The 19,018-nt window shown below is 40.9% G+C and overlaps 1 protein-coding gene across 9 annotated transcripts in view; it reads right to left on the reverse strand.

Annotated features, from left to right (window-relative positions):
• Nucleotides 1-19,018, reverse strand: part of DPP8 (dipeptidyl peptidase 8) — a 75,885-nt gene that overhangs the window by 22,955 nt on the left and 33,912 nt on the right. For 5 of the 9 annotated variants that reach the window (XR_008514137.2, XR_008514136.2, XM_009249929.4 and 2 more), the window contains exons 10-15: nt 16,527-16,627; nt 15,234-15,411; nt 14,211-14,370; nt 9,526-9,635; nt 2,464-2,616; nt 2,070-2,205 (exon numbers count right to left, since the gene is read on the reverse strand). Coding sequence is in view for 6 of the 9 variants with exons in the window: in XM_009249929.4 (XP_009248204.1) it covers nt 2,070-2,205; nt 2,464-2,616; nt 9,526-9,635; nt 14,211-14,370; nt 15,234-15,411; nt 16,527-16,627 (838 nt within the window). In the remaining 3 variants the exon portion in view is untranslated. The remainder of the gene's footprint in view (nt 1-2,069; nt 2,206-2,463; nt 2,617-9,525; nt 9,636-14,210; nt 14,371-15,233; nt 15,412-16,526; nt 16,628-19,018) is intronic. The other 4 variants (XR_008514138.2, XM_009249924.4, XM_024232571.3 and 1 more) reach the window with 1 other exon arrangement.

The following is a 19,018-nucleotide window of genomic DNA, read 5'->3' on the forward strand; positions in this document are numbered from 1 at the left end:
AGGAGGTTGAGGCTACATTGAGCTGTGCCCTGTAACTGCGCCACTGCACTCCAGCCTGGGCGACAGAACGAGACACTGTCTCGACAACAACAAAAACCCACCAAGTAAAAAACAACAACAAAACAAACATATCAAATTATTTCAGAAGCAGACACAGAGTGTTATCAATAATCCTTGGAGCCTAGGAAATGTCCATGTGCAGAACTATACAGATACTTTATGCTCAATATAACTTACTGTTGGTTAAACCAAATATCTGGTTAGAAACAGATAAAGCTGGGTGGGGGCGGGGGTGAGGTAAATTATTAGTCAATTTATTTTCAGGGTAGGTGACCAAAAACATTTGCTTCTGATCATTAGAAAATAAGCCTAACCAGAACTCAGAAAAAAGTCATCATTAGTTTTTGGTTCACCAAAGCTATACAGACCTCTCCTAAGTGTTTGTGTACAGCAGATAATTTACAGTCTAAGCAGAGATCATCACCATATTACAAGTTCTGATTCTGCTTGTGGACATTAAAACACACTTATATTTTTTGGTTCTGTACTAATTTGTTTTTTCTTTTTTTTTTTTTGAGACAGAGTTTCACTCTGTTGCTCAGACTGGAGTGCAGTGGTGTGATCTTGGCTCACTGCAACCTCCGTCTCCCAGGTTCAAGTGATTCTCCTGCCTCAGCCTCCTGAGTAGCTGGGACTACAGGTGCCCACCACCATGCCTGGCTAGTTTTTGTATTTTTAGTAGAGGTGGGGTTTCACCATGTTGGCCAGGCTGCTCTTGAACTCCTGATCTCAAATGATCCAACCACCTCAGCCTCCCAAAGTGCTGGGATTACAGGCATGAGCCACTACGCCTGGCCCAATTTCTTAATCCCTTAGCAGAAATAGCTAATTAGTGAAAATACCAGAAAAAAAGATTGGAGATTAAAGTGAATTAGAGGATACATAAAACCAGTCCATTCTTTTTTTTTTTTTTGACTCTGTCGCCCAGGCTGGAGAGTGGAGAGCAGTGGCACAATCTCGGCTCACTGCAACCTCCACCTCCTGGGTTCAAGAGATTCTCCTGCCTCAGCCTCCTGAGTAGCTGGAACTACAGGCGTGTACCACCACACCCAGCTAATTTTTTGTATTTTTTAATAAAGACAGGGTTTCACCATGTTAGCCAGGACGGTCTCGATCTCCTGACCTTGTCATCTGCCTGCCTCGGCCTCCCAAAGTGCCGGGATTACAGGTGTTAGCCACCACGCCCAGCCCAGTCCATTCTTTATGTTTAAGAAATCAAGCATTTTAAACAGATAATTCAGTTTTTCTCTCATTCCAGAGAGAGCAAGTGTTCTTTTATTAAAATAGCCATTACAAGTGCTTCAAAAGTTTAAGAAAGCTATCAGCTGGTTATTCTCCAAAGCTGCAGCTTCCTTGCTCAAAGAGTCTTACTAGTTCAGAATACTTTTATCTTCAAGTTCGTTTACCTGAGAAATCATCAAAATTTGTGAATAAATTGTTTCCTAGCTGATACCTTGACTATTTTAATCTTATTTTCTTTATTTGTTGAGACAAGGGCTTGCTTTGTCACCCAGGCTGCAGTTCAGTGGTGTGATCTTAGTTCACTGCAACCTCCGTCTCCCAGCTTCAAGTGATTCTCATGCCTCAGCCTCCCGAGTAGCTGGGACAACAGGCACACAGCACCACGCCCAGCTAATTTTTGTATTTTTAGTGGAGACGGGGTTTTACTAATTGGCCAGGCTGGTCTCGAACTCCTGACCTCAAGTAATCCACCCGCCTCGGTCTCCCAAAGTGTAGGGATTACAGGTGTGAGCCACTGCACCTGGCCTTAACCTTATTTTCAAAAAGGCCTTCCAGACTTGCTGCTGCTTGGAGTGAGAAGTAACCCATCTTATTCAGTAGCTAACAGAATAGGAGAAGTGGGATCTATCAGGAGCTCAGCAGCTCAGGGACAGGCAGTGGTGAGAGATGGGAAGACTTGTCCAGGAAATGTGAAAATATGACACAAGTTTAGTGTACTAACATATTAATCCTACTTAACATCAGGATCAGGGGGAAAAAAAGAATACCTGCTGAATCCAAAATGGTGGCCCAAAATTCCTTTGTTTTGCAAGTTGGGTCATCTTCGGGACTTGATAACTTGTAAAGGGACACACAGTGTGGATTCTTCTGGTTACTATACTTACTTATAAAGAAGTCACAATGCTAGAGAAAGGAGAAACAATTATATTTTTCCTTAGGGAGGCAGAAAAGGTTATCTGCTGTTATAGCTGCACTAATGATACAGCAAGAGTATTATAAAGAGACTACTTATGTACATATACAATGTTGAAATTAAGCTTTTTAAAGCTTTTCCTTAGAGAATTAGGCTTTTGCAGGCCAATTTCACATCATTCAAAAGGAGTATTACATAAACAGAGAGTTTTAATATGACACAAAACCCTTTTTAAACAAACTTAATACCTGACTGATGCAGCAAGAATGTGAATAGCCACGGTCAGTCAGCCTTGTCACCTCTCCAGGATTTACGTAACTGACTACGTACAGGTGATGCTCTAAAGGGGAGTCTTTGGTGCCTTCAAAATATACCAGCCTTCTGACTTCATCAACTTGGATCTGACAAGATAACAATAGCAAAATCAGGGCTAACATGACCTTGGCAAAGCTAACCCCCAATTTTATTTAGAATCACTTGAGCCACACCTTGACTTATGACTTTTTTTTCCTTTTTTTTTTTTTTGCTGCCACTATTAATAAACCTGAGTTAATTTTGCTTATTTATTTATTTATTTTTTAAAGAGTTGAGGTCTCACCTCTGCTACCCGCGCTGTAATGCAATGATGCAATCAAGGCTCACTGCAGCTTCAAAATCCAAGGCTGAAGCTATACTCTCACCCCAGCCTCCTGAGTAGCTACAAGCATACACCACCATGCCCAGCTAAGTTTCTAAATGTTTTTAAGGAGATGAGGCCTCACTATGTTGCCCAAGCTGGTCTTAAACCCATGGCTTCAAGCAATCCTCCTGCCTCAGCCTCCCAAAGTATTGGGATTACAGACATGAGCCACCATGCCTGGCTGTTTATGACTTATAGCTAAGAATAGGTCCTGCCCTGAAGGAAAAAGGATACCTGAGTTACACAATGTATAGTTTCCCATCTGGTCAGAATGTGTGTTTTTCTTAAAATACAAGAATTATTTCCTTAAAATAACAACTCTTTACAGGGGAAAAAATACTCTGCTATATTGCAGCTTAGGTCAATCATTCATACATACTTGAAAGTCTAATTTTACTATCTTGTATATTTATTAGTTAGTGTTATATTATCTTAGGCAGTACTTTTTTGGTCTTTTGTACAAATTTGCAAACGTGTTTTATCTATTGAGTTGTGGAATAATGGAACTAAATCAGTTTCAATACTGGTATAGTTTACAAATAAACATGGATAAGATCTTTTAAGTCTTCATTCAGAACTCAAAAAAACCGCAAGTAAACTCAATAGCTGAATTCACTTAATATTCTTCTCAAATTACAGTACGATTTCAAATAAATGGCTTTCTTTTGTTGTTCCTGTAAATCTTCTACCAGCCAACTCAAACAATGTTTAAGAAAATGTTTGGCCAGATGTGGTGGCTCACACCTGTAATCCCAGTGCTTTGGGAGGCCGAAGTGAGAGGATCGTTTGAGCTTAGGAGTTTGAGACCAGTCTGGGCAAAATAGGGAGACCCCATTTCTACAAAAAATGAAAAAATTAGCTGGGCATGGTGATGCATCCCTGTAGTCCCAGCTACTTGGAAGGCTGAAGTAGAAGGATCACTTGAGCCCAGAATTTGAAGCTGCAGTGAGCCATGATCATGCCAATGCACTCCAGCCTGGGCAACAGAGCAAGACCCTCATCTCAAAAAAAAAAATTCAAATTTTTTACACAGCAATGAAAACACACGTATATTTCTAAAAGCAAGTTATTTTTAAATGCATTTTTTCCCCCCAGGAAGCTGCCTCTTCATCACTAAACATTTTTTTAGCATGCATAAATAGAAATCAACACAGTTGGGATTAAGTAGGCTCATATGACATATACAGAAAGCATACAAATGACAGGAAACAAATATTCATGAAACTTTACAAGTATGTGTTAATCTTTGCAAAAGATCAGGACTCGTTCCATTTTGACCTAGCAGATGGGAGTCAGGCCTTTCAAAACTAAAAAAATAACCAGTCAATTCCTCACCACCATCTACAATGGTTTTCTTGTTTCCTGTAACTACTTAACATCCAATGGAAGTATCATAATTGCGTGGGGGGCTTGTTAAACAGATTACTAAGCCCCACCACCAGAGTTTGAGTGGTGCGCCTAAGAATGTGCATTTCTTTTTGTTTTTTGAGACCGAGTTTCGCTCTTGTTGCCCAGGCTGGAGTGCAGTGGCGTGATCTCGGCTCACTGCAACCTCCGTCTCCCAGGTTCAAGCGATTCTCCTGCCTCAGCCTCCTGAGTAGCTGGGATTACAGGCATGTACCACCACGCCTGGCTAATTCTGTATTTTTAGTAGAGACGGGGTTTCACCATGTTGGCCAGGCTGGTCTCGAACTCCTGACCTCAGATGATCCACCCGCCGCAGCCTCCCAAAGTGCTGGGATTACAAGCATGAGCTGCTGCGCCCAGCCAAGAATGTACATTTCTAACAAGTTCCCAGGTGATGCTGACACTTTGCTGCTGGTCCAGCACTTTGAGAACCACCCTTAACAATAAAAAGCTCATAGGCGGGTGGGCGCAGTGGTCCAGGCCTGTAATCCCAAAACTTTGGGAGGTGGAGGCGGCAGGTCACTTGAGGTCAAGAGTTTGAGACCAGCCTGGCTAACATGGTGAAACCCCGTCTCTACTAAAAACACAAAAATTAGCTGGGTGTGGTGGCATACACCTGAAATCCCAGCTACTCAGGAGGCTGAGACAGGAGAATCGCTCGAACCTGGGAGGCAGAAGTTGCAGTGAGCCAAGATCATGCCATTGCACTCCAGCCTGGGCAACAAGAGCAAAATTCCGTCTCAAAAAAAAAAAAAAATTACAAAAATTAGCCAAGTGTGGTGGCGGGTGCCCATAATCCCAGCTACTCGGGAGGCTGAGGCATGAGAATCCCTTGAACTCACGAGGTGGAGGTTGCAGTGGGCCGAGACTGCACCACTGCACTCCAGCCTGGGTGACAGAGTGAGACTCCATCTCAAAAAAGAAAAAGAAGCTCATAGGCTTAAAAGTCTTAAAGCTTTACCCAATTACCGCCATTAGAAATCTTTGGGTAGATGGCCAGGTGCGTGGCTCACACCTGTAATCCCAGCACTTTGGGAGGCCAATGCGAGAGGATTGCCTGAGGTCAGGAGTTCGAGACCAGCTTGGCCAACATGGGAAAACCCCATCTCTGCTAAAAACACAAAAATTAGCTGGACATGGTGACGGGCGCCTGTAATACCAGCGACTCAAGAGACTTAAGCAGGAGAATCACTTGAACCTAGGAGGCGGAGGTTACAATGAGCTGAGATCGCACTACTGCACTCCAGCCTGTGCAACAGAGTGAGACTCTTGTCTCAAAAAAAAAAAAAAAGAAAAAAGAAAAAAACTTTGGGTGGGAACAGTCACTTGTAAAAGTAGAGAAGGAAAAAGGTAACTTAAGTCAAAAAACAAATCAAGAATAGAGGGAAAGGGCCAGGCACAGTGGCTCACACCTGTAATCCCAGTACTTTGGGAGGCTGAGGTGGGCAGATCACGTGAGGTCAGGAGTTCTAGACCAGCCTGGCCAACATGGTGAAACCCCGTCTCTACTAAAAATACAAAAATCAGCCAGGTGTGGTGGCAGGTGCCTGTAATCCCAGCTAGTCAGGGGGCTGAGGCAGGAGAATTGCTTGAACCTGGGAGGCAGAGGTTGCAGTGAGCCCACGTCACACTATTGCACTCTAGCCTGGGGGACAAGAGTGAGACTTGTCTCCAAAAAAAAAAAAAAAGAATATAGGAAAAGGCCAGGTGTGGTGGCTCATGCCTGAAATCCTAGCACTCTGGGAGGCCAAAGTGGGCGGATCACCTGGCAAAACCCTGTCTCTACTAAAAATACAAAAATTAGCCGGGCATGGTGGTGTATGCCTGTAATCCCAGCTACTTGGGAGGCCGAAGCAGGAGAACTGCTTGAACCCAGGGGGCGGAAGTTGCAGTAAGCCGAGATCATGCCACTGTACTCCAACCTGGGTGACAGAGTGAGACTCTATCTCAAAAAAAAAAAAAAAAAAAAGAGGGAAAATAGAGAAGAGGGAAAGACAGACTAACGTATCACAAGTAAACATGACATGAAAGAAAACTGATAAACATAGTGGCAAGTAGTAGATGTTTAGGTGGCTCAAATAAGGATCAGATGTATGCAATTACAATTACTGGGGTTCCCTCAGTATTATGTAATGACTCTTATCCTTCAACCATCACATAGCATGAAATTTACATCAGTGTAGTTTTCTGTTTTCAGAACCTACAATTCCACAATAAGATTTTTTTCTCAGGTGACAGTAACATCCAAGGTACTTCAACAGAAAAAAATATTTGGAAACAAAAATAAAACACAAAAAAATTATGTGGATATATAACAAGAAGGCCACGTGAGGATCTCAGTGGAAATGAGACTTTAAAGGTCAGTCTTGATACCCTGAAGTTTTTGTTGTTGCTGTTGTTTTGAGGCGGGTATCATTCTGACACCCAGGCTATAGTACAGCATTGTGATCACAGCTCAATGCAGCCTCAACCTCCCGGGCTAAAGCGATCCTCCCACCTCAGCCTCCTTAAGTTACTGGGACTACAGGCATGTACCACCATAACCAGCCTATCTTTTTTTTTTTTTTTTTGGTAGAGATGGAGTCTCCCTATGTTACCCAGGCTGACCTCAAACTCCTGGGCTAAAGCAATCCTCTTGTCTTGGCCTCCCAAAGTGCTGCAATTACAGGTATGCCCCACCATGCCTGCCCAATTAAAAATTTTTTTTTGCAGAGACAGAGTCTCACTATGTTGTCCAGGCTGGTATCAAATTCCTGGGCATAAGTGATCCCTCGACACTGGCCTCCCAAAGTGTTGGGACTACAAGTTTGAGCTACCATGCCCAGCAGATACTCTGAAGTTTTTACTAACAAAAACAAACCTGGGATCTGGATCTTCATTATGTCTCCTTAATCACTTTAGAGACTACAAGTGATTTTTACAGTAGCCAGTAAACATAATCCTTGAATAAATCTTCCTGTCAACTTGAGGAAACCACATTTAGTTAGGCCTTCACTAAATCCTGGCCGCATACCTCAACTGTATGTGTCACACACATACAGGATGGAGTTCCTAGAGATCTCATGAATGAGATCATCCAAGTGACAGCTGAAACAAATGCAAGGTACTTCAAAAAGGCAATTTTTTTTTCTTTAAAGAATTCACTGAATTGGTACTGAGAATAAAACAGAGGGTAGACTTCCTTCCTTTTCCCTATCAATCTAAGCTCTGTATAAATGCCCATCACTCTTTACAGGTGGTAGATTAAAGTTTAAATTTGTGGGGTAAGATAAACAGATGAATGAAAGACAATCACTACTTCAGAAGAAGTAAATGCAATTTATTTATTTATTTATTTATTTATTGGTTTTTTTTTGAGCCAGAGTATCACTCTTTCAGCCAGGCTGTAGTGCAGTGATGTGATCATAATTCATTTGCAGCCTGGACTTCCTGCACTCAAGCGATTCTCCTGCCTCAGCCTTCCAACTAGCTGGGAGTACAGGTGTGCATCATCATGTCCAGCTAATTTTTTTTTTTTTATTTTTGGCAGAGACAGGGTCTTATATGTTGCCCAAACTGTTACTGAACTCTTGGCCTCAAGCGATTCTCCAGCCTTCATCTCCCAAAGGGCTGGATTACAGGTGTGAGCCACTGTGCCCAGCCAGTAAATGCAATTTATAATGTAGACACAAGTAGTCTATAATAGATTTTTAAGTTACTTTTCAAACCATATGCTAACTTACAACTTTTGCTAGCCTCTAAAACTATGAATATGCCCCTTTCTCATCAAGGAGCAATAATACATTTTAAAATGGTGGGCTTGGCCAGGCGTGGTGGTTCACATCTGTAACCTCAGCACTTCAGGAGGCTGAGGCGGGTGGATTGCTTTAGCTCAGGAGTTTGAGACCAGCCTGGGCAACGTGGCGGAACCCCGTCTACAAAAAATACAAAAATTAACTGGGTGTGGTGGTGTGTGCCTGTAGTCTCAGCTACTTGGGAGGCTGAGGTGGGAGGAAGGCTTGAGCCCAGGAGGCAGAGGTTGTAGTGAGCCAAGATTGTGCCACTGCAATCCAGCCTAGGCGACAAAGTCAGACCCTGTCTCAAAAAAGAAAAGAAAATGGTGAGCAGGACGCAGTGGCTCACACCTGGGAGGTGGCAAGGTGGGAGGATCTTTTGAGCCTAGGAGTTCAAGACCAGCATGGCCAACATGGTGAAACCCTCTCTCTTAAAAATACAAAAATTAGCCGGGCATGGTGGTGTGTGCCTGTAGTCCCAGCTACTCGGGAGGCTGAAGCAGGAGAATTGCTTGAACCCAGGAGGTGGAAGTTGCAGTAAGCCAAGATCATGCCATTGCACTCCAACCTGGGCAACAGAGTGAGACTCCATCTCAAAAAAAAAAAAAAAAAAAAAAGAATAGAGGGAAAATAGAGAAGAAAGACAGACTAACGTATCACAAGTAAACATGACATGAAAGAAAACTGATAAACGTAGGGGCAAGTAGTAGATGTTTAGGTGTTGTAGGTGTTTAGGTTTGAGACCAGCCCAGTCAATACATATGAGACCCTGTCTCTACCAAAAATTTAAAAACTGGCTTGTTGTGGTGGCGTACACCTGTAGTCCCAGCTACACCAGAGGCTGAAGTGGGAGGATTGTCTGAGCCTGGGAGGTTGAGACTGCAGTGAGCCATGACTGTGCCCTGCACTATAGCCAGGGTGACAGCGCAAGACATTGTCTCCCAAAAAAGAAAAGAAAATAACCTTTAGTAATCAGAACACATCTATAAAAGGGCTATAAAATAAATGAGATTTATAATTTAAACTAAGATTATTTCTTTTCAACAACTTGAGTAATTTTAGGCCGTAACTTAATATTTTAAAAATACTGGGGTCGGCTGGGTGCAGTGGCTCACGCCTGTAATCCCAACACTTTGGGAGGCCGAGGAGGGCGGATCACGGGTCAGGAGTTTGAGACCAGCCTGGCCAACATGGTGAAACCCTGTGTCTACTAAAAATACAAAAAAATTAGCTGGGCGTGGTGGCACATGCCTGTAATCCCAGCTACTTGGGAGGCAGAGGCAGGAGAACTGCTTGAACCCGGGAGGTGGAAGTTGTAGTGAGCCGAGATCACCCCATTGCGCTCCAGCTCTGGGCGACAGAGCAAGACTCTGTCTCGGAAAAAAAAATACCGGGGTCGTATTAAATTACATTACTCATTTTTAGCAGTGCATTCACACAGTAATACTGACCAAACATATCAGTAGAATAAAATAACATACATTAGATCCATGCCGGCCAAGAACTTCCCATTCACCACTGGTAATTGCTATCTCCTCTTTGATAGGACACTTGAAATCACCTGAAGATAAATATAATTATAATTCAGTACATTATACCAGACTATAAGCAAATGAAACAATTAAGAACAGTACTCTAAGCTCTTTTTTCCAAAAAGTTATGTTTGGGGTAATAAAAATGTTTTGGAACTAGACAGAGATGATGGTTGCACAGCATTGTGAATGTACTAAATGCCACTGCATTGTTTGCTTATTTTTATTTTCATTTTTTTGTAGACAGAGTCTCGCTCTGTTACTGAGGCTGGAGTGCAGCGGCATGATCACAGCTCACTGCAGCCTTGACCACTTAGGCTCAAGCTTTCCTCCCACCTCAGCCTCCTGAGTAGCTAGGACTAGACACCACTAAACCCAGCAAATTATTATTTTTGGTAGCAATGAGGTCTCACTATATTGCCCACGCTGGTCTTGAACTGCTGGCCTAAAGCCCCCCGGCCTTGGCCTCTCAAAGTGCTGGGATTACAGGCATGGGTCTGAATTGTTTATTTTTAAATGGTTAACTTAACGTTTTATGAATTTCACTTCAATAAAAAAAGTCTACAGTTAAAAAAAATCCAAGTTATGAGTCTCTACAATACTCTGGAATAATAATGGAATGATCTATTTAGGTAATGCAAAAACAGCAAAAGAGATTTTTTGGGAAAGCCAGAGGAAAACTCAAAAGCACCTGCATTCTTGAACCTTTGGTTAGACAAACAAAGAAGTCTAATGGATTGACAAAGCATTTCTTTTCGTTGTTTTTTTTTCATAACTTGTTTCTGTTGCTTTCTCTTTTTCTTTTTGTAAAACTTTCCCAAGACATTTTCAGATTTAAAAATAAATAAAATCAGTGTTAAAGGTGTTGGTCAGCCTTCTTACTTGTACCCTTCTACCTCTGACACTGGTGTAAAGGAGGAAGTCCAGGGCAATGCAGTGATATTTCTGCCAGGATACTCCCCTTCCCCTAAACTCAGTAGTTAGTTGAGAGTATGACATTTACAGAAAGAGGCTAGAGAGACCCAGATACCTCTATTCCACCCCAGTGCTAGGTGGAAGTTGGGTCACCTGCTGCCCCGAGCCAGCTTTATCTTCTGAGTGTGGGCTTTGGAGAAACAGGATAACTGGCTCTTGGCCACTGTGAGGGGTACAGCTTTGCCACTCAAATATACCTTATTATGGCATTCAGGGAGCCAGGGTCCAGAGCTGCAGGGCTGGGGTCCCTGTCTCACTCCCACATAGGCCATCACATGACCTGCCATAAAGGCATTAAAACCAGCCCGGTGCAATCCATCCCCAGGCACTGAATTAGGACTGGCTTGACTCCCTGGCACTTCTGAGGTAGCCATATCAGCTATTTCAACAAGGCATTTCTTCTAGAAATGCAACAAACTACTTTAAAACTCACAAAAGAAAATGTTTAATACAATTGTTCTTCATTTGCCAAAAAATAACCCAGGTAAGTGTTTACCACAGTAAATGTCAACATGCCCCATTTGTTTTGTTTTTGTTTTTTTCCTGTTCTGCTCTGTCGCCCAGGCTACAGTGCAACGGCACCATCACAGCTCACTGCAGCCTTGACCTCCCCAGTCTCAGGTGATCCTCCCACCTCAGCCTCCCAAGTAGCTGGGACTACAGGCTCATGCCAACAAACTTGGTTAATTTTTTTTTGTCTTTTTTGTAAAGACGGGGTTTTGCCATGTTGCCTAGGCTAGTCTCAACTCCTGGACTCAAATGATCTGCCTGCCTCAGCCTCCCAAAGTGTTGGGATTACAGGCGTGGGCCACCTCACCCAGCACCCATTTGTTTTTATGAGCTTCTGTCTTGATGAGGCTCTCTCAGTGGCCTAAGGAACAGCTTAAAAAGTGAAAATCATTTCTCTTTTCCTCACTGCTTGTATCTATTGCTGTGGGGAGTGACAGCTGATGACAGGCCTAGGTGGTGAGACAGTATTAGTGTCTTTCCTAGGGTTCCTCGTAAGTTTAAAAAAAAATTTCAACCTCGAAGAGCACAAAAAAATTAAAAAATCAATTTAGTACTTTAAATACTATAGACAGAAATTAAAAGATTAACATACAGATAACAAATACTAACTGTTTTACATTACAGCTCTTAAGAAAGCAAAGAGGAGGGAGAAGGAAATGAAGTAGATATGAAGGTAAAGGAGGATGACATGGAGCAAGAAAGACTAAGAGGGCTATTATTAAAAAAGCAGAATATAACAAGTATTGTCCGAATGTAGACAAATTAAAACCCTGTGCACTGTTAGTGGGAATGTAAAATGGGGTAGCAGTAGCCACTACCATTGGTGTTCCAATGGTGTAGCTCCTATGGAAAACAGTATGGTAGCCCCTCAAAAAACTGAAAATAGAATTACCATATGATCCAGAAATTCCACTTTTGAGTACATACTCAAAAGAATTGAAAGCAGGGACAGGAACAGATACTTGTACACCCACGTCCACAGCAGCATTATTCACAATAGCCAAAAGGTGGAACCAATCCCAGTGCCCATCAACAGATGAACAGATAAACAAAATGTGGTATATACGTACAACGAAACCTTATTCAGCCCTAAAAAGGAAGGGAATCCTGACATGCACTACAAAATGGATGAAACTTGAGGATCTTATGCTATGTAAACAAGCCAGTCAAAAAAGGACAAAAACTATATGACTCCACTTAAATAAGACATCTAGAGTAGTTACATTCACAGAGACAAAGTGGCTGCCAGAGACTGGGGGAAGGGGGTAATAGAAAGTGACTATTTAATGCGTAGTTTCAGTTTTGGAAGATGAAAAAAATTCTGGAGACAGATGGTGGTGATGGTTGCACAACAACATGAACATAATCAGCTGGGTGCGATGGCTCACGCTTGTAATCCCAGCATTTTGGGAGGCCAAGGCTGGTGAATCACATGAGGTCAGGAGTTCGAGAACAGCCCGGCCAAAATACAAAAATTAGCTGGGTATGGTGGCACATGCCTATAATTCCAGCTACTCAGGAGGCTGAGGTAGAAGAATTGCTTGAACCCGGGAGGCGGAGGTTGCAGTGAGCCGAGATAGCACCACTGCACTCCAGCCTGGGTGATAGAGTGAGACTCCGTCTCAAAAAAATAAATGAATTAATTAATTTAAAAAATGTATATATATATATATATATATATATATATATATATATAAACATAATTCACTAAACTATACCCTTAAAAATGGAAAAATGGTCACAATGTTAAATCTTGTTATGTATATTTTTCCACAATTTTTTTTTTTTTTAAATGGAGTCTCCTGCTGTCGCCCACACTGGAGTGCAGTGGCGCGATCTCGGCTCACTGCAAGCTCTGCCTCCCGGGTTCACACCACTCTCCTGCCTCAGCCTCCCGAGTAGCTGGGACTACAGGCGCCCACCACCACGCCCGGCTAATTTTTTTTTGTATTTTTAGTAGAGACGGGGTTTCACTGTGTTAGCCAGGATGGTCTTGATCTCATGACCTTATGATCTGCCTGCCTCGGCCTCCCAAAGTGCTGGGATTACAGGCATGAGCCACTGCACCCGGCCTCTTTCCACAATTATTAAAAAGGACCATGCCAAATATGTTAAGTTACAAATGGCAGTTAAGCATACAACATAACTTATCATAAAGTGCTTCCTATTCTAAAACAAACTATATTATTAAAGTTGAGAACTGTAACTCAGTTTTAGGAAAACCCAGGAAGAGTGTTCTATGTACCCATTCACTTTTCCTAGGCTTATGCATCCATTCCGTATTACATTTTCCAGAAGGAAAACTACCACTTAAGGAAAACCACTTTTTAAAGAAAAATTAACTTCAGCTGATATAATATTTAATTTTACTTTGGGCAACATAATTGTATCAATCCAAAGACCTATAACTATAAATTAACTCCAGTGTAGATGCAGACAGTATAAGAAACACCTAGTGTGGAAAAATATCTAATAATTACATAACATTTAAAAAAATAGTGTTGTCTTTTTTTTTTTCTTTTGAGACGGAGTCTTGCTCTGTTGCCAGACTGGAGTGTGGTGGCGTGATCTTGGCTCACTGCAACCTCCGCCTCCTGGGTGCAAGTGATTTTTCTGCCTCAGCTTCCTGAGTAAGGTGGGACTACAGGTGCACACCACCACGCCCGGTTCATTTTTGTATTTTTAATAGAGATGGTGTTTCGCCATGTTGGCCAGGCTGGTCTCAAACTCCTGACCTCAGGTGATCCGCCTGCCTTGGCCTCCCAAAGTGCTGGGATTATAGGTGTGAGCCACTGCACCCAGCCAAAAATAGTTTTTTTAAAATGGGCTCACTTTAAACAAATTAAAAATTGCAGTCAAGGCAAAAGTAAAAAGTAAAAATCAGTAATCCTGCTACTTAGATTATTCACTATGAATACTTTATAATACGTGTCAATCCATTAAGAACTTTGTCCTGTGTTTTTTACACATACATGTATTTATGTTTTAGTTTAATTTACATATTAAGTTTAATGAAGCAAGTATTGATGCTTATAAAGCATGCAAAAGATACATTCCCCTGTCCCTCCCACCTTTGCTTCCAACATTTTTTCTTTTTTAAAATAAAATGGATTTCTTACTTGGAGCAGGCAGCCCACCACTGGATCGTTTATATTTGCTTTCCTTTAAAATAGATGTAATTTTGTATAAATGACGGAAACCTGTTTTGCATTCAGAGGCAAAAATAAACTCAATTTCCTCTTCGTGACTTTGGGGAAAAACATGAAAGATGTCATGGATCTGTAAAATGAATAGCTAAATTTACTATACACATTATGAAAATACTACATAATTCAATTAGGCTACAGGAAAAATTACTTGATAAATATACTTTGAAATATAAATAACCATCAATGCCAAAGGAATGCTATATTTACAGTAATAAATTTTGCTTGGGGCTTTCAGATTTATTCTACTTTAGTCAAAGACTTCTTCCACTGATAAGTAAATGTTTTCAAATGGAGTAAAAAATAAAAATATGACCAAAAGTTTTTTCTTACTCAACATCTCTATAATCCTTGAAACATGGGTGATGGCACAAGGTTTGTTTAATAATATAAATCTTATTACAGAAAGATGAGGTAATTTTTAATTTTTGTTTTCCAAAAAGAATTTTTCTAATAGTTCAGGGGAAAACAGGTGTTCATAGGTGAATCATATGAAGCTTATATTCAGCTAGGAAGTGAGATGGCTTTATTTATTTTGTATCTTATTTAAATTTGTCTGCTAAATTGGAAAATTCAAAATTCAATTAAGAATTGGTTTATTTTGGTACAGTTTGCCAACATAAAAGAGAAAGTCTTTTCTAGATCAGACTCATGAAGTCCTCTCAGAAGCACTGATGAGGCTGTGTATTTAATATCTATTATCTCCAGGAACAAATCTGAAGCCAAGGAGATGTCATTTCAATGGCATCTACTTTCTATCAATACAAACCATTCCATTCTGGAACCATCACTCCAATTGGAAATGCTCATACTAAAGAAATAACATGGTCCCTTTAAACTTAAAAAAAAAAATGCATTTTGATAGTTTGCTATATAACTTCATTTGCTTTAGCATTCTGAGAAAATATTTAAACAAGTACAGGAAAAAACGCATACATTTATCCAGATGTCTGTTGTTTCTTCATAGATAATTAGTGGCGTCACAGAATCAGGCACTGACTCAATGAGTCTCTGCCTTTCCATAACATCATCTTCTACTGGGATAAATAATTCAGGTGAGATCAACACTATCTGCAGGCGAGTTTGGGAGCGATCTAGTAGGATGGACCAAGCACTATTTAAATAAATAAAAGACAAGAATCAGAAATAAAGCAAGCTATCAGAAAAAGATTCCCCTATTATCTCCTTTGGCACCTATCAATTATATCTGTAATCACCATGAAAGAACTGCTTTAGTGTATATTAAATTATCACTTACAAATAGTTAATTAAAAATACACTTTAAGCTTGAATAGAATTTATAAAAAGTGGCTTTCTTGAAATTTCCAAAACCATAGTTGGTTTGTGAAAAGTGTTTTATCCCTGTAGGCTGGCATGATGGCTCATGCCTATAATCCCAGCACTTTGGGAGGTCAAGGTGAGAGGGCTGCTTGAGGCCAGGATTTCGAGCTTACAGTAAGCTACGATCATGCCACTGCACTACAGTCTGGGTGACACAGAGAGAGACCCTGTCTATATAAACAAAAGTTCTGCCAAGTGCAGTGGTTCACACCTGTAATCTCAGCACTTTGCGAGGCCGAGACAAGAGGATCATTTGAGCCCAGGAGTTTGAGACCAACCTGGCAATACAGTGAGACCTTGTCTCTACAAAAAATAAAAAAAATTAGCTGGACATGGTGGCATGTCCCCATAGTCCCAGCTACTCAGGAGGATAGCTTTAGCCGGGGAGGTTGACGCTGCAGTGAGCCATGATTGCACCACTGCACTCCAGCCTAGGTGACAGAGTGAGACCCTGACTCAAAAAAAAAAAGTTTTCTCCCTTTAGTATCAATGTCAACAAATGCCAGTCTTGTGAAACTCCTGTTGTCTACATTAGACACAGCAACTATTTATTTGTAATCATCTTCATATAAAGCTCTACAATTATACAATTTAAAAAATACACATTTATGTCTGAGCCTTAAAGCCATATGATTTAATCACAAATAACACTGTGAACCATAACTGGCTGAGGATAAAGACAGAATTAAACTGCAGTGCACCTATGCCTATAGGATCACAAATGCACAAATCCACTTAATTCAAGAAAAATGCCTTGTGTAGTAGTAACTGTGCTGCAAATTTACATGTGAAGGCAGCTCCAACTACAAGGCAAACCTAATAGCACAAATATTCCAAAGCTCTGGATCCTAAATTAGTTATAAAGAAGTAACAATTTAACATACGCACTATTTTCCCTCGGGAGTCCATCCAGCTCTGGCAATATATTCAACTCCTTCAAATAGAATCTCAAAAGGTTGAATTAGTTCCTTATCTATGACATCTATGATCTATTAAAAAAGAAAAAAAAGAATCTAGTTATAGAAGATTTAGATAAATAATTAGCTTGCTAGTCTACTTTAACACTTTATCCAAAAAGCAGAAAATTTTTCCAGAGTTAGGTATTAAAAAGGCACAAAGGATATAGCAAATCCAGGAGTAAATTCTCGGTTATCTATACTGGTACTTAATTTCTGTGCCTAAAAAAGTTATAAGCACTTTTAACACAGCCTAAAAATCTATTTCTTTGAGTTGATACTAACAGAACACTTGATAATAACTAGTAAAATCAAGTTTTAATCACCTTAGACTCGAGTATCCAGAAAAATAATAGTCCCTAGTTCCCTATATTTCACATATATATATACACTAATTATATTTTATTTATACATATATATGTATGTGTGTATATATATATATATTTTTTGAGACAAGGTCTCATTCTGTTGTCCCGGCTGGAATGCAGTGGCTTGATCACAGCTTACTGCCTTTGCAATTTCCCAGGCTCAAGTGATCCTCCTGCCTCAGCCTCCTGAGTAGCTGAGACTACAGTTAAGGTGTGTGCTTGTAATGAAATTAAATAAAATATTAATTTTTAAATTTTTTGTAGAGATGGAGTCTCCCTATGTTGCCCAGGCTAGTCTCAAACTCCTGGGCTCAAGTGATCCTTGAGACACTGGAGAGTCTCACTCTGTCACCCAGGCTGTAGTGCAGTGGCACCATCTTGACTAACTGCAACCTCTGCCTCCCGGGTTTAAGTGATTCTTCTGTCTCAGCCTCCCGAGTAGCTGGGATTACGGGTATATAACACTGCACCCAGCTAATTTTTGTATTTTTAGTAGAGACAGGGTTTCACCATGTTGGCCAGGCTGGTCTCGAACTCCTGACCTGAAGTGATCTGCCTGTCTGCCAAATAGTTGGGATTACAGGTGTAAGCCCCCGTGCTTGGCCCATTTGTGTAATATACTAAAGAAATAGTCCTGGATAAGCAAACTTTTTTCTTTTAAAAGTCTAGTAAACACAATTTAAAAAATAAATAATTTTTAAAAACTGTGCAAAGGATCTGAATAGACAGTCCTCCAAAGAAAATATATACACGGCTAATAAACACAGAAAATGATTCCCAACATCGTTAGCCATCAGAGAAATGTAAATCAAAACCACAATGAGATACCACTTAAAACACAATAGGGGCCGGGTGTGGTGGCTCATGCCTGTAATCCCAGCACTTTGGGAGGCCAAGGTGGGCGAATCACAAGGTCAGGAGATTGAGACCATCCTGGCTAACACGGTGAAACCCTGTCTCTACTAAAAATATAAAAAAATTAGCCGGGCATCTTGGCGGGCACCTGTAGTCCCAGCTACTCTGGAGGCTGAGGCAGGAGAATGGCGTGAACCCAGGAGGTGGAGCTTGCAGTGAGATGAGATCGCACCACTGCACTGCAGCCTGGAGGACAGAGCAAGACTCCATCACAAAAAAATAAATAAAAAAAATAAAACACAATAGGATGGCTATAGTAAATATAATGGACAACAAGAAGTATTGGTGATAATGTGGAGAAACTGGAAATCTCATCCACTGCTTGTGGGAATATAAAATAGTGCATGCTGAGTGTGGTGGCTCACACCTGTAATCCCAGCACTTTGGGAGGCTGAAGTGAGAGGATCACTTGGGCCCAGGAGTGCAAGACCAGCCTGGGCAACATAGGGAAATCCTGTCGTTACGAAAAATAAAATTAGCGGGGCATGGTGGTGTGTGCCTGTGGTCCCAGCTACTTAGAAGGCGGAGGCAGGACGATCACTTGAGCCTGAGAGGTTGAGGCTGGGTTGAGCTGTGATTGTGTCACTGTACTCCAGGCTGGGTGACAAAGTGAGACCTTTCTCTTTTTTGTATTTTGAGTAGAGACGGGGTTTTACCATATTAGGCAGGCTGGAGACCTTTCTTCAAAAAATAAAATAAAATAAAATAAAATAGTGCAGCCACTTTGGAAGAACACTTCAGTGGTTCCACAAAAGGTTAAAAAAATAGTCATCAAATGACTCAACAATTCTACTCGTAGGTATATACTCCAGAGAAATGAAAACATAAGCCCACACAAAAACTTGTACACACATACTCATGGCAGCATTATTCGTAATAGCCATAAAATGCAAACAATCAAAATGTTCATCACCTGATAAATACAATATGGTATATCCATATAAAGGTATTATTCATCAATTAAAAATAAATGAAGTATTGATACATGGTACAACATGGATGGACCTTGAAAACAATCTAAGTCAAGGAGACCAAACGACATATTGTATGATTCCACTTATATGAAATGTCCAGAATAGGCAAATTTATAGAGATAGAAAGTAGATTAATGGTTGTCTAGGTTGGGCACAGTGGCTCATGC

Source organism: Pongo abelii, chromosome 16 (assembly GCF_028885655.2).
Source record: "Pongo abelii isolate AG06213 chromosome 16, NHGRI_mPonAbe1-v2.0_pri, whole genome shotgun sequence".
In the NCBI taxonomy this organism is placed as follows: domain Eukaryota; kingdom Metazoa; phylum Chordata; class Mammalia; order Primates; family Hominidae; genus Pongo; species Pongo abelii.